Genomic DNA, 16,486 nt, shown 5'->3' on the forward strand with positions numbered 1-16,486 from the left:
TCCTGCGGAGCCCGTCTATTCCCCATGGTCCTTTCGGAGTTCCCAGCATCCACTACGGACTACGAGAAATAGATTTACCGGTGAGTAAAATCTTTTTTTTTTTTATGCAGTGAATGAGAGAACTCCTTTATTCTACAATAAATACCAAACCATATATTGTTTGAATTAATATTACGGGCTAAACGTAATAGCCTTTAAAAAGCAGGAAGTGCAGGACTTTATGCTAGTCTGGCCGGATTTTTAAATTACCAGTCATTTACATGGCATCGCTAAGTCATAGACTTCCTGCTTCTTGCAGGCTATTACATTAGCCCCATATATAGGAACATCTGCACTTTTCTTTTCTTTGGGATACCTTAGATCTATCACTGTCACGGAACCATATTATACTCATTGTAACATCTAAATTTAGTGAGTGTATTATATTTAACTATGATTTGGTATAAAATTTTTATCACTGTTGCACACTGTACTAGCTTTCTCTCTGTTGGGTCATTCTGCAGCAGACTTTCTACCATATTGAGCTGAAGCACTACAGTCATTGCACCTATGAAGTCATTTACAGCTCTTTTAGGATTACAGATTTTGGGTAGTGCTAGCTGTGTAAGTAGCGTTGAAGAGCTGAAGGACTCTGTCTGCTGGACTACACTTCCCACTGTTCATGTGACTGTCCTCAGCTGATACATATGCTGCTGATAAACACACAATTTTTAAATGATTTTAGTTACTTCAGATAAAAGGCAGGCGATGTGGTTATTGGCTAAACATCACGTTGGTATATCAGAGACTTGTTTTTTTGACAAACAGGGATATCATGGACATTTCCAATATTTACAAAACTGTTCGTAAGAAACAGCCAAATCTCTATACGCCAGCAAAGAGAGAGTCCCAGTAAAGGAATCTCCACTAAATATGTGAAGGGATGATGCTTTCAAAAGACCTTTTGGAGTGGCAGTGTGTTGTATCTATATTAAGTGATCATTCCAGTAAAAAATATTTTTTATCGGGGGCGTGGCTTGGCTGCAGAACTAGGCAGACGTGTCTCCCTAGAGCTCCTGCCTTGGACACATTGCTATAGGCACCTAGCTGCACTTTGGGGACAACCCTCTATCATCTGGGGAACCCCTACACTGGGCAGCACGGTCTGCGGAGCCGGCGGGTGTCTCCTACACCCTTGCGGGTTGCGGCCTGCTGACCCCCCTGAAGCCCAGACCTTGATTTACATGCGGCCCTGAGGGAAGTGATTGGATTCCGGCACGGAGGGCGCCACCCCACCCCCCCGCTCATCGCCTGTGTGCATGGTCCACCACCAGATACCCTCTGCCTTCTTCCCCCGGTGAGTGCTGCCTGCTGCCCTCATTACCTCGGAGTGGCGCCCGCCTGACATCGCGCCGCGCTGTGGAGGGCCGGTGACGGGCGAGCTCTCCTCTCCTGCTGCGGCGGCCTCTTCCGCTGAGCGGCGCCTGGACGGGGGACCCCGGCCCGCGTGACCCGCGCGCTGCTGTGCCCGCTCCCGGCTGATCTGGTAACAGCCTCCGGGAGCCTGGGCAGCGGAAGGCCTACTCGGAGACCCGGCGGCGCCATCTTGTGTGCTGGCAAAGCACCTCGTGGAGCCCTCACTACCTGCTTGGGACTCAGGCATCTGTTTAGATTCAGCCTCTGACTGAGGGGGTGCCCTGTGATTAATACATTTCCTGGACACTGTCTGGGACCTCTCCAGCTGCATTAATTTAGTCAAAAAAGGAACAAAACAAAAAAAAGAAGAGAATAAATACATAATAAATAAAGAGCATTCTCTGGCCGTGGCCTGCGGGCTGAACGGGCAGGCTGGGCTTTCTATGAGCTCCCAGGGACCTGGGAGTTTCTACAACTTAAAATAGCCTCCCCACACTTGTTTCCTGATTTATCTGCCTTGTACTGCGCCAGCTATTTATGTGTCTGTCCACACTCTCAAGTTGGCTCCCCTACGACCCTGCCGTCCTATGATTGCGAACTCTCCATAATGTGAGTGTACTTGCTCTGCTTCCACCGCCACTCATGTTTGCCTAATCGACATGTTCCTGACCTACTGTGGCTGAGTACACCTGTGTCACGCTTCACCTTTGACCGGACCCAGCGGAGTTAAGGCGCCCGTTCACTCTCCACTGCCTTCACTTCTACTGATGAACGATGCCTCCCAAAAAGAACAAAGACCCAGCGCCTTCCAAAATATCCTCCCCCCCCCCCCCCCCCTAAACCACTCCAAATCTCCCCTCTACAAAGAATCCCCCCGCCCACTGTGCCAGACCCTGTGCTGTCGACTGGTCTGCCATCCATGCTCACGGTCTCCGGAGTTGATTGCGATTCTGATGCACCCTTGACTGTGAAGTCTCTTTGCCAGATTCTCTCCGCCTTTAAATCGGAACTCTCTAAAGACCTGACCTCTGCTGTTCGTGAGGTCAAAACCGAGCTGGTGGCAATCGGGGACAGGACCGACCACTTAGAACGCAAGGTGGAAGAACTGGTCGCCTCCCACAACGAGATGATCACCTCCCATGATCGTCAACAACAGGAGATGGACCAATTCCGGTCTAAGTTAGCTGACATGGAGGACAGATCTCGACGGAACAACATTAAGATGAGGGGCATCCCCGATTCTGTCACTAATTCTGAACTCGAACCCTATGCCATCGCCCTCTTCAGGAAGCTCCACCCGCTGCGGATACCGCGGAGCTCCTGATTGACCGTATCCACCGCCTCCCCCGGCCACGCACAGTTTCCTCTGACCTCCCTAAAGATACCCTCCTCCGTGTGCATTTCTTTACAGTCAAGGAACGCATCATGAGAGCTGCCAGAGAATCTAAAAATTCAGACACCTTAGGGGGCCGCCAAATATTCCAGGGTTTTTCCGCTGCCACCATTGCGAAGAGATGTGCCCTTTCACCTATTACCCTGGCGCTCAGGTCCCATGATATCCACTACCGCTGGGGATTCCCGGTCAAACTGATAGTTTCCTATGAGGACTCCACTTACATCATCTCCTCCCTCGATGTGGTAGTCAAGTTGCTCTTGGATTGGGACATTACTGTTCAGAAGTCATCTGCTCCATCCCGTCTGTCCTCAATCCGACAGGAATGGTCGAACCCCTGAGCCATCTGATCACAGCATTGGGTCTCTCAACATTCCTTTCTGACTCTGTGAAACTGTAGACTTCTTTCCCCCTGCTGTGAGGGGAAGATATTAACATTTATTGTACCCGTTATGCGTTGTGATATTTCTCTTGGTCTATATGCTACAGGTTACTCTTTCACTAGTTACGATGTGCCTCTTATCATACGCTGGTTATTTGTCGCAGTTCAGGTTTAATCCAGCTCCCAGGGGCACTATGCCCTGCTGGAATTATTCCCAGTTGTTTATATGTGATGTCCCCTATGCTTTCACCTATTGCGTCATAGGGCCAGTTTAACATGTTCTTATTCTCTCTTTACCTTGTTGTATCTGAGTGGCGGTGCCTGCTCTGCCGGCCCGTCCCCGACTTTTTTCTAAACTACTGCAAGTTGTTTTCTCCCCCTGCAGTAGTCATGCAGGTCCAATGTACCGGACCTTTTTTTTTTTTTTGTCTACCCCGCTCCTCCCAGTTTACTTTGTCCTCCATGTACCCCCTCCTGTCTTTCTTCCCCCTGAGCTCCAGACTCATGGTTTCCCTCCGCTTCCTGTGGTACTCTGTTCTCCATTTCAACAGTAATTATGATGCCTTGTATAGATATTTGTCTCTCACCCTTGCCTTACTCTTTTAATGGTTAACCTCCTCTCTCTCAATGTTAAGGGTCTAAACCCGCCCAACAAACGCAGACTAGCCCTCTCTTTTTTCCGTCAACAAAGAGCAGACGTAGTCGCGCTGCAAGAAACCCATTTCTCCTCTGCTAACCCCCCCTGTTCAAAGATAATTATTTCCCTGTGGGATATTACGCAAACACCCCGTTTAAACGTAACGGTGTAGCTATCCTCTTTAGTAAACATGTTTCCTTTACCCCTCACTCCCAAATCTCTGAGAAGAGTGGCCGCTATCTAATCCTTATTGGCCTCCTGGACGACAAACCTACTACACTAGTTTCCCTCTACACACCTAACTCGAACCAAACACAGTTCCTACGCAAATTATTTCTCCTAATTCGCAAATCGCTTAAAGGCTCCCTAGTTGTCCTGGGGGACTACAATTTAGTTTTAGATCCAAAACTGGATAAATCTGGCCTTCTCTCACGACCCATACCCTCGGCTCAATCCGGCACCTCTCTAGCCTTCCGCAATCTCCTCACGGAGTTCGATTTATTTGATATCTGGAGGATTAATAACCCCTCAGGGCGGGAATATACCTTCCACTCCTCAGTACACAATTCCAATTCCAGGATAGATTTAATTTTATGCGATAAATGGTCTCTCCAGAGAACTAGGGACATTACTATTCTACCGATCACTTGGTCAGACCACGCCCCTGTTCTCTGAAAATGGAACCTCTCCGCTCCCCAGAACCCCCCTAGGCAATGGCATGTCTATCCCTACCTATTAAGCAATCCTCTCTCCAAAACACGTATCCTAGACTCTATTAACTCTTATCTCGCCACCAACTCTCCCCAGGACACCTCTGTCATTAACCACTGGTGCGCCTTTAAGGCTGTTACCCGTGGTGCAGCTATGCAAGCTGGTGCCATCCTCAAGAAACAAGCTCTCCAGTTACAGTCGAAACTGGAGGCCGAATTACTAGATCTTGAATCACGCAATATGGCCACTCCCTCTAGAACCCTCAAGAAGGAACTCTCTAGTGTTCGTAGCCAATTCCAAAAATTGATTCTCGCCCATATTCAAGCGGCTTTAAACAGATTAAGACACAAGTTCAATCTTCTGGGTAACAAATCTGGTAGAATGTTAGCCCGTAAGCTCCGGGCTCAGCAAGCTTAGGAACAAGATCAAATTTGTATACTCCCCCTCCAAACGGAAAGTCCTCAATCCTAAAGACACCACAAATCAATTTGCACATTACTACGCTAAACTTTACAATTTACTAACTGACCCATCTACCCCTCTCTCCATCTCTTCTTTTCTGGACAATCTCTCTTTTCCCACACTGAATCCAGAGCAACTATCCGCTCTCAACGCCCCATGGACCCCTGCTGAGGTTGCCGCAGCCGTTAAGTCCTCTCCCCGCAACAAAGCCCCGGGCCCTGACGGGTTCGTCTCTAATTTCTATGCCTCGTTCCTTGATGTTCTCTCTCCCCACCTGACCGCCTTCTTTAACAATTTCTCGGATAAAGGAACTTTACCGGCGGAACTTCTAGAAGCACGAATAGTCACTACAGTCTCAGTAGGGGAACCAAAAATGTGGGATTTTGAATTTTGGATAAGGGATACTCAACCTGTATTCCCAAACCTGGCAAAGACCTTGCTTATCTACACAATTACCGCTCCATTGCCCTGCTTAATACCGATATCAAATTATACGCTAAACTGATTGCGTCACGAGTGAACAGATTGTTGTCATTGCTGATACACCCGGAGCAGACTGGTTTTGTCCCGGGCCGACAGGCGTCGGACAATACGCGTAGAGTTTTCAACTTGATTGATTCTCTCTCTACAGATCAGGGCCTTCTCCTGCTATCCTTGGATGCCGAGAAGGCCTTCGATAGATTAAATTGGTCCTATATGCGCGAAGTCCTCCGATTTGGGTTTAAGGATAGCATCCTATCCTCTATTTTAGCATTATATAGCTCTCCTTCGGCCCGGGTGTTCAGCAATGGCTTTTTATCCGACCCTTTCCCAATCACAAATGGCACCAGGCAGGGTTGCCCTCTCTCCCCCCTGATGTTTGTTTTGTCAATTGAACCCCTGGCTATTACAATTCGCGACAATCCCCACTTCCCAGCCCTAAAATTCGGCTCTTCCCACCATAAATTAAGCCTTTTTGCGGACGATGTTCTCTTTATTTCTGACCCTTCCACCACTCTCCCTCTTCTGACCTCCATCTTACATGCCTTCAGCTTAGCCTCCTATTACAAACTTAACATCACAAAGACTGACGCCCTCCCCATTAACCTCTCACACGCTCTTCCGACCCTCCAATCTTCTTTTCCTTATAACTGGCAGGTTAAAATGCTTAGGTGTCCATATTCACACTCCCGATGTCTTTACATATAATCTCTCCCCTTTATTAGTTACATTAGAGGCTTTATCAAAATCTTGGGCGGCATACGAAGTGTCTTGGCTAGGACGTATGGCTGCATTCAAAATGTCCCTCCTGCCCAAACTAATGTACCTGTTCCGCACGATCCCATATACCTTCCCTAAAAAAGCCCTTCAGACTTGTTCTTCTATAATGACCAAGTATGTATGGTCTTCTAAACCCCCATTACTGGCTCGCTCCAGAATGATATTACCAAGAGCCTTAGGGGGTCTCTATTTACCCAGCATTTCTCTATACCAGGAAGCTTCCTTATTAGCCTCCCTTAAACATTATTTTACCACTGATTCTCTAGTATCTTGGGTGGAACTGGAACAAACCCAAGCCCATTCGGTCCCCCTTTCGGATCTTTTCCGCATTCCCAAGTTGGTCCGACCTGCCCTTCCACATCTCCTCCCAACCACTCAAGCCTTGCTTAAGACTTGGGATAATCTACATGCCGTCCTGTCGTCACCTGCTTGCTGCATCGCCCAGGTCTCCATTACCACCCTCTCAGCGATTATCCCCCATTTAAATCTTTCCAAATGGAGACAGCTGGTCATATTATGTTTAGGGGATATATTGGATGGACTTTTCATGTTGCCCTTCCTTGCTCTCCAACAGAAATTCTCTCTTCCTGCCCCCGAACTTTTCCATTATTATCAGGTCGCACACTGATGGAAATCGATCCCTGCCACCTTTTTAACCCTGGATTCCACCTCGCAAGCCCTCTTTTCCCGGCTTTCTTTAAACAAATCCAGAGGCGATATCTCATTCTGGTACAAGCTACTTATTACCCCTATCTCCCCCTCCAAATCTACTGCTCAGATGAAATGGGAGTTGGATCTGGGTAGAACGCTGTCACCTCAGGAATGGCGTACTGTTTTCCTAACCTCCCACTCTATGTCCCAATGCCTGAACCACACTGAAATGCATGTTAAACTTGTCCATAGACTGTATTTGACCCCCAACCGATTACACAAGTTTTGGCCTACTTGCAGCAACAAATGCTGGAGACTATGTGGATCAATAGGACATATTTACCACATATTCTGGTCCTGCCCGATAATTACACAATACTGGTCCGAGGTGTTCAACTTGATTAATAAGGTTCTCCACACACAACTTACTCCTGACCCGACTGTAGCGTTACTTCACTTACTCCCCTCCCTCGCCCCCCCTACTAGCAGATATGTTCTGGGACATATTTTGATAGCCGCCCGCGCTAATCTTGCTCAACTATGGAAGCAATCTACTTCCCCAGTTCTACTAAACGTTATTCACAAAAAGCACCACCACTACCTCATGGAAACTGAATACGTCCCTGTCTCTGGCATTGCTTCCTCCCCCCTGACCCGCTGGTCCCCATGGCAGGTGTTTGTTACTACTGGTCCAGGTTCCCAGTATTTCCATAACCCTTCTAACAGCGTCTCAGCCCATTTTAGTCTAACTGAACTCCCTGATAGTGAGTGAGTGAGTGAGTGAGTGAGTGACATTCCAGGTCCCCTCCCAGAGTAGCTCCCTTGGTTTCATTATAGTATGGGCTCTCCTCCACTTGCCCTAATAGGGTGTAGGATCATGTTTATGTTTCAGTCCCCTTTCTCTCCCTATGCCTTCACATATTCTTTTTGACTTTTTTTTTGTTCCATATGATATGTCTCTTTAAAACAATATATCTGTCTCTTTCGCATAGCTTTTTCACATGAGTTCTTATCTCAAATTTAATATTTTTGGTATGTCTATCACTTGAAGTGGTCTCATCCCCTCTTCTGTCCTACGTACTCCTCTTTCCTCTTCTCTCTTTCTGCCACATTTGTTGCAGGGTACCTCCACCACTGTGTTACTGGACGCTCCCCCCCCCCCTCCCGTGTGCCCCCCATCTGCATCCCCCCCTATATCGTGTTACCGTGTTATGTTGTTTTTTGTACCCCATAAAATTGCTTTTCTCGAATAAAAACTATTGCCGTTAAAAATATATATATATATATTTTATATCAACCCTACCTCCCTCCCAGCTATCATAACTCCCTTACTGCCAGACCCATACCATCTACTTTCTGATTTCTCCACATCGAAGAATGTTAGTTACACGAACCTCTACTTCAGTGGTTCTCATCCTCAACCTTCAAGTTTTCTCAGCAGGTCATGTTTTGAGGATTTTTGTATGTGGAAGCAGGTGGGTACTTACTGACCCAGCAAAAGAGATTAACTCACCTGTGCATGATAAGAGATCCACAAAACATGATCTGTTGGTGGTGCTTGAGGACTGGAGTTAGAACCACTGCTTTAATTTATGTATGATATGGTGACAGGAACAGGTTATCTTTGTGTCTTTGTATACACATATATTATGATACAGCCACTTCCCAATACAAAAAGGTTTGTTTGTTTTGTATAGCTCTTATGGATGATTGCTTGCAGTTTACTTTGTACCATGTGTAAAAACGGTTCTTTACCTAGTCTTCCTGCTAGGTTGCGGGCAGGGGTTTTTCAGTTCATGCTTGGTCGGCTGGGGACGGTGCCCCGGCCCTGTCACCGTCACGCATGGGGGCAGCCCAGCACTTCCAGACATGCTGGGCTGGCCTCAAGCCTTCCCATCACTGTGAATAGATGCTTAAAGGTTTAGCGTACCTTAAATAATAGACGTGTGCACAGCATAAAAGGTGTTTGAATGCGGTTTATGCCTGAAGTGTTTGAGTCTCTGAATATCACTGAAGTAATGTGCAAATGCCAAGCATTGTTTATATACTGGGATAAACTAAGTAACCTGTTACCTTTTACTCAACAGCTGCGCACTGCTCTGGACAAGATGGAAGAGATGGAGATGACAAACAGTCATTTAGTGAAGAGGTTAGAGAAGATGAAAGCCAACAGGACTGCACTTCTGTCTCAGCAGTAAATAGGAAACAATACTAAACCATAATGCACTGCTCCACAAAACACTGCGCCCTCACTTGGTCTTACTATAGACATTCTCATTGGCACTCGGTGCACATGCTGCCTCGGCCAGCCAGAGACTTGGCAGCAAAGTACAATCTTTAATTTACAAGAGGATTGAAAAACTGATATAAATACCCCAAACATTGATGGTTTCTACTTTCCAGCACACTGATTCGGGTATATTCTGAGCTGAGGCACAGCCCGCTGGATTCCTGATCTTCCATAGGATGCAATTTTTTTTTCCACTCACATTATTATAATCAACTTTACTCACAATCTTGTTTTTGCCTGCTGCTTACTTATGCTGGTGAACATAAACTACTGCATGAAGAGGATATCCTACTACAACTCTATGACATATGCCTATGTAATACTGTACTGAGACTGAATAGACTCAACCTAACCCCTTCTCTGCACAGATAGTCCTGGAATAGTGTAGAAACATTGTTCTTGCCAATTATGGATCTTTAAGAAGAAATCTCCTGCTGTTTGTTCAATGTAGCTCGTATTGAGCATGCTCTACTGGGAAAGACAAGTGCCCAGGCCAATTCTTAAGTGTCTTACAGTACCACTTCAAGAACTGTAGTGCAGCGGGGATGGGGTTAAAAAGTGCCTTCCTCACTGTAATTTCTGTAACTTAATTACTATTAAGCTGTTTAAAGCTATTAAATGGAATTGCACTAACATTTATACTTAGGAAAGTTCTAATATTGGGGAGGGGGTGAGAGAATGTGCATTCATTAAACTTTATACATTTTGAACAAAATACTTTTTGTAAAAATATTTTAATTTGTATAAGAATTTATAACAAAAGGCAGTGACTGTATATGTCTTTTTATTGCATGGGTGACGGCACAGCTGGTTAATAGTATTTTAAAGAGAGTAATTGGTTCTCCTTAAGAATTCAACCCATACATTATGTCAGATATATTTTGTTGCACATTGTAATTTGTATAATCTGTCGCTTGAGTGTGAGTGGAGTGTTTAGACTAAGCAAATTGCAGGGGACCTATTAAATGGACACTTTTAATGGTCACGTCATTGTGAAAGTTTTTAATTTTATATTTATTAACCATTTTAAATCATACATATGATATTTTTCTTTGCCATCAGGAACATTAATTACTAAAGTCTGAAGTAAAAGGCTAATTTATGTATGTATTTTATTTTTAAAGGGAAAATTATCACAAATTGATTTATCCACTTAGAAATAAGTAGGAGTTCACCCGTTCAGAGTGCGCTGTAATGTCCTGGAGCGGTGCACACATTTTACTTTTAAAATGCATTTTATGTTCAAGCTTATTACATTACTGTCAATGAATAGGCCTTACAGTACAAAAACTAACCCTCAAGGTTTTCATTGTCGTTTGATATATATGTATCTCTCTATCTCCATATCTCCAAGATATGCCGGCACTCTGTAGTAAATACACAGAATGGCCTGGTGCTCGATTCATACAGAAGATCAGGAATGGCACTCTGAGACTGTCACAGATGCAAGCCAAGACCACAAAATACAAGAGATAACACGAAGCACACTTGATCATGTAAATAGTAGAAGACACACATGAAAGACACCCGCGTCTCTATCCCCATTGACTCACCATCTGGAAGCTCCTGGTTGACGTATTTCCTATTTCTGCCCTCCCCCGTTGCTGGTGGAGTGCAGAAACCGGAATTTAATTCTCCACCTTATTTATATATATATATATATATATATATATATATCAAAAGCGGCACATCAAAATCGGGAGACTGGACCCGTTTATTTGAATTAAGTCCTGGAGTGCCGCTTCATTGTGCTTATATCTTCAACCTGCAAAGTTGATTTAGAGGGCACAGGGCAAGCTGACTGTGATTTTGATTTCATGAGTGCCGAATACAAATTATATATATATATATATATATATATATATATATATATATGTGCTCATAAGTTTACATACCCTAGCAGAATTTGTGATTTTCTGGCCATTTGTCAGAGAATATGAATGATAACTCACAAACTTTTCTTTCACTCACAACTGCGGGGAAAATTGTTCGGGATGCAAAGAAAAATCCACAAATAACTTCAGCTGAAATACAGGACTCTCTGAAAAAAAGTGGTGTGGTTGTTTCAAGATGCACAATAAGGTGGCATTTGAAGAAAAATGGACTGCATGGTCGAGTCGCCAGAAGAAAGCCATTACTACGCAAATGCCACAAAGCATCCCACTTACAATACTCCAAACAGCACAGAGACAAGCCTCAAAACTTCTGGAACAAAGTCATTTTGGAGTGATGAGACCAAAATGTAACTTTCTCATACGTCCTAGAGGATGCTGAGTACACTAAAAGATCCATGGGGTATAGACTGGATCCGCAGGAGGCATGGGCACTTTAAGACTTTCAAAAGGGGTGTGCACTGACTCCTCCCTCTATGCCCCTCCTCCAGACTCCAGATTTAGAATTGTGCCCAGTGAGACTAGACGCACTACAGGGGAGCTCTACTGAGTTTCTCTGAAAATACTTTTTTGTTAGGTTTTTTATGTTCAGGGAGGCTGCTGGCAACAACCTCCCTGTTTCGTGGGACTGAAGGGAGAGAAGTATGACCCACTTCCAGTGAGTTCAAGGGCTCTGCTTCTGGCTACAGGACACCATTAGCTCCTGAGGGTTTGATCGCTGGGTACACTCAGATGCTCGCTCCCACAGCCGGCCGTCACCCCCCTTACAGAGCCAGAACTCAGAAGACAGGTGAGTAGAAGAAGAAAGAAGACTTCAGTGACAGCATTTCTCTGAGGTACCGCGCAGCGGACGGACGCTGTGCACCAAGCTCCCGCTCACACCCACAGCACTTCTGGGTGCGGGGGGGGGGGGGGGCACGCGCCCTGGGCAGCTTAAAATACCTCAGCAAAAGTCTGGCAAGAGGGGACATTAGTGTAAGACACTGTCCTAACCCCTGCCAGTATAATCCGTAGAGAGGGAAGGAAGCGCGCCATTAAGGGGGCGGAGCTTGGTCCCCGCAGCTCACTCTGCGCCATTTCTTCTCCGCTGGCTGCAGAAACGCTGGACCTTCCTCACACTGCTGAACAAGTATCAGGGTGCAAAGCGGGGGGGGGGGGGGGGGCAGGTTATTTGGTGCAATATTATATAATATAAAAAGCGCTACAGGTCTGGGGCATTTTAGTTAATGCTTCTGACCCATTGTGTTGGCGCTGGGGTGTGAGCTGGCAAATTCCCTCTGTGCCTCTCTGACAGGCTTCTCTGTGGGTCTGTCCCCTATAAGCCCAGTGTGTATTACACGTGTGTCGGCATGTCTGAGGCTGAGTGCTATTCACAGGAGGAGACTGTATTAGAGACGCAAAAGGAGGTGGTGGTGACCGTGTCGGCACCGCCGACTCCTGATTGGGTAAAGGTATTGAATGCTAATGTAGCTCGTATTAGTAAAAGATTGGACAAGTCTGAGTCTCAGACCCAAGCATGGAAGAAATCTGTGGAAGATATTTTATTGCAAAGTCAGGTTCCCTCAGCGTCACAAAAATGTACGTTGGCCCAGTTGGCAGACACTGCTACCGACACGGACTCTGATTCCCATGTCGACTACAGCGATTCCAGATTAGATCCAAAGTTGGCAAAAAGCATTCAGTACATGATTCTGGCGGTTAAAGAGGTATTACATATCACTGAAGACCCGGCTGTCCGTGATAAAAGGGTCTGTATGTATAAAGAAAGGAAACCTGAGATAACGTTTCCTCCCTCTCATGAACTGAACACGCTATTTGAAAAAGTCTGGGAAGGTCCTGACAGAAAGTTTCAGATTCCCAAAAGAATTACGGTAGCTTATCCATTTCCCTCGGCGGATAGGGAAAAGTGGGAGTCACCACCCACCGTGGACAAGGACCTGTCACGTTTGTCTAAAAAGGTGGCGCTCCCGTAACCTGACACGGCGGCCCTTAAGGATCCGGTGGATCGAAAACAAGAAACTATGTTAAAGTCCATTTATGCAACCACAGGTACGCTACTCAGACCTGTCATTGCGTCTGCGTGGGTAAGTAGTGCTATCGAAAAGTGGGCATACAACTTGTCTTCTAAAATCGATACCCTAGATAGGGATAGCGTCCTCTTGACGCTGGGTTATATCAAGGACGCTGCAGCATACCTTAAGGAAGCTGCGAGAGATATTGGTCTTTTGGGATCAAAGGCCAATGCCATGGCAGTCTCAGCTAGACGAGCGTTGTGGATTCACCAATGGAATGCTGATGCTGATTCCAAGAAAAGTATGGAATCTCTACCATATAAAGGTAAGGCTTTATTTGGTGACGGCCTTGATGATTTGTTATCTAGAGCTACCACGGGTAAGTCATCCTTTTTGCCTTATGTTCTTCCACAACAAAAGAAAACGCATCACTATCAGATGCAGTCCTTTCGGCCCAATAAATACAGAAAGGGCCGAGGTTCTTCCTTCCTTCCTTGCTACTAGAGGAAGGGGAAGAGGTAAACGATCACCAGCCTTGTCAGGCTCCCAGAAGCAGAAGTCCTCCCAGACTTCCACCGCATGACGTTGGGGCTCCTATGCGGGAGTCCGCACCGGTGGGGGCACGTCTCAAATTCTTCAGTCTGTTTTGGGTTCGTTCGGACCTAGACCCATGGGTTTTACAAATAGTTTCCCAAGGGAACAAGCTGGAGTTTCAAGACGTTCCCCCTCGCCGTTTTTTCAAATTGGCCTTACCAGCTTCTCTTCTGGACAGGGAGGTAGTTTGCGACGCAATACAAAAGTTGTGTCAAAATCAAGTTATTGTCAGGGTTCCCCAGTCACAACAGTGAGAAGGCTTTTATTCGTGCCTGTTTGTGGTCCCGAAGCCGGACGTCTCGGTCAGACCAATCCTAAACCTGAAATCCCTACATTTCTACCTAAAGAAATTCAAATTCAAGATGGAGTCTCTCCAAGCAGTGATCTCCAGTCTGGAGGAAGGGGATTTTATGGTGTCGGTGGACATAAAGGATGCCTACTTACATTCCCATTTATCCTCCGCATCAGGCTTACCTGAGGTTTGCAATTCAGGATTGTCATTCCCAATTCAAACGTTGCCATTTGGTCTGTCCACGGCTCCGAGGGTTTTCACCAAAGTGATGGCGGAGATGATGGTTCTCCTTCGCAAGCAAGGAGTCATGATTATCCCATACTTGGACGATCTCCTGATAAAGGAGAGATCCAGGGACCAGTTGGTAAAAAAAAAGTTGAACTCTCCCTGACAGTCCTTCAGCAACATGGTTGGCTCCTAAACTTGCCAAAATCACAGTTGATTCCGACAACGCGGTTGTCGTTTTTGGGAATGATATTGGACACAGAACTACAGAGAGTTTTTCTTCCAGTGGAAAAGGCTCTGGAACTTCAGAGTCTGGTCAAATTCTGAAGCCAGCAAGAGTGTCAATCCATCAATGCATTCGGTTACTGGGGAAGATGGTTGCGGCCTATGAGGCCATTCAGTTTGGCAGGTTCCATGCCAGAGTGTTCCAGTGGGACCTGTTGGACAAGTGGTCCGGGTCCCACCTACACATGCACCGGAGGATAATCCTGTCTTCCAAAACCAGGGTATCACCCCTGTGGTGGCTACACAGCTCTCACCTCCTAGAGGGGTGCAGGTTTGGAATACAGGACTGGATCCTAGTGACCACGGATGCAAGCCTCCGAGGCTGGGGGGCAGTCACAATGGGAGAAAACTTCCAAGGAAGATGGTCAAGTCAGGAAACTTGTCTCCACATAAATGTTCTGGAGTTAAGGGCCATTTACAACAGCCTTATGCAAGCGGAACATCTTCGAGATCTACCTGTGCTGATCCAGTCGGACAGTGTAACAGCAGTAGCGTACACAAACCGTCAGAGCGGAACGAAAAGCAGAGCGGCAATGGCAGAAGCCACAAGGATTTTCCACTGGGCGGAAAAGCATACAAGCGCTCTGTCAGCGATCTTCATTCCAGGAGTGGACAACTGGGAAGCAGACTTCCTCAGGAGACACGATCTCCATCCAGGAGAGTGGGGCCTCCACCAAGAAGTCTTCGCAGAGGTGACCAGTAGTTGGGGAGTTCCTCAAGTAGACATGATGGCATCTCGTCTCAACAAGAAGCTTCAGAGATATTGTTCCAGGTCAAAGGACCCTCAAGCAATTGCAGCGGATGCACTGGTGACACCGTGGGTGTTTCAGTCGGTGTATGTATTCCCTCCACTTCCTCTCATTCCAAAGGTTCTAAAGATCATAAGAAGAACAAAGATCCGGGCGATCCTCATTGTCCCAGACTGGCCAAGGAGTGCTTGGTATCCAGATCTTCAGGAATTACTCATCGAAGATCCCTGGCCTCTTCCTCTGCGCGAGGACCTGTTACAACAGGGGCCGTGCGTGTATCAGGACTTACCGCGGCTACGTTTGACGGCATGGCGGTTGGGCGCAAAATCCTAGCCTGTAAGGCTATTCCCAGTGAAGTCATTCCCACACTTATTCAGGTCAGAAAAGGGGTAACGTCTAAACATTACCACCGTATTTGGAGAAAATATGTTTCTTGGTGTGAATCCAAGGGGGCTCCTACGGAGGAGTTTTGGCTAGGACGTTTTCTAGTAGGTGTGGATGCGGGCCTAAAATTGGGCTCAATTAAGGTACAGATTTCGGCCTTATCGGTTTTCTTTCAGAAACAATTGGCCTCCCTTCCAGAAGTTCAGACTTTTGTGAAAGGCGTGTTGCACATCCAACCTCCATTTGTGCCTCCAGTGGGATCTTAATGTGGTGTTGCAGTTCCTTCAATCGCATTGGTTTGAACCTTTACGGAAGGTGGAGTTGAAATTCCTCACTTGGAAAGTGGTCATCCTGTTGCCCTTGGCATCTGCAAGGCAGGTGTCTGAGTTAGCGGCCTTGTCTCACAAGAGCCCTTATTTGATCTTCCATGAAGATAGAGCTGAATTGAGGACACGTCAACAATTTCTACCGAAGGTGGTTTCCTCTTTCCACATGAACCAACCTATTGTGGTGCCTTTGGCTACTGACGCCTTCGCTGAGTCAAAATCTCTGGATGTGGTCAGAGCTTTGAAGATTTATGTCGCCAGAACTGCTCAGATTAGGAAAAATAAGAATTTACTTACCGATAATTCTATTTCTCATAGTCCGTAGTGGATGCTGGGGACTCCGTAAGGACCATGGGGAATAGCGGCTCCGCAGGAGACTGGGCACATCTAAAGAAAGCTTTAGGACTAACTGGTGTGCACTGGCTCCTCCCCCTATGACCCTCCTCCAAGCCTCAGTTAGGATACTGTGCCCGGACGAGCGTACACAATAAGGAAGGATTTTGAATCCCGGGTAAGACTCATACCAGCCACACCAATCACATCGTA

At 46.3% G+C, this 16,486-nt stretch overlaps 1 protein-coding gene across 13 annotated transcripts in view; it reads left to right on the top strand.

Annotated features, from left to right (window-relative positions):
* LRRFIP2 (LRR binding FLII interacting protein 2) overlaps positions 1–10,166 on the top strand; it is a 276,779-nt gene extending 266,613 nt beyond the window's left edge. For all 13 annotated transcript variants that reach the window (XM_063922583.1, XM_063922587.1, XM_063922586.1 and 10 more), the window contains one exon: positions 8,979–10,166. In XM_063922583.1, coding sequence (XP_063778653.1) covers positions 8,979–9,089 — 111 coding nt within the window. In that variant the 3' untranslated portion in view covers positions 9,090–10,166. The remainder of the gene's footprint in view (positions 1–8,978) is intronic.
* Positions 10,167–16,486: the final 6,320 nt, after the last annotated feature.

This window comes from Pseudophryne corroboree, chromosome 5 (assembly GCF_028390025.1).
Source record: "Pseudophryne corroboree isolate aPseCor3 chromosome 5, aPseCor3.hap2, whole genome shotgun sequence".
In the NCBI taxonomy this organism is placed as follows: domain Eukaryota; kingdom Metazoa; phylum Chordata; class Amphibia; order Anura; family Myobatrachidae; genus Pseudophryne; species Pseudophryne corroboree.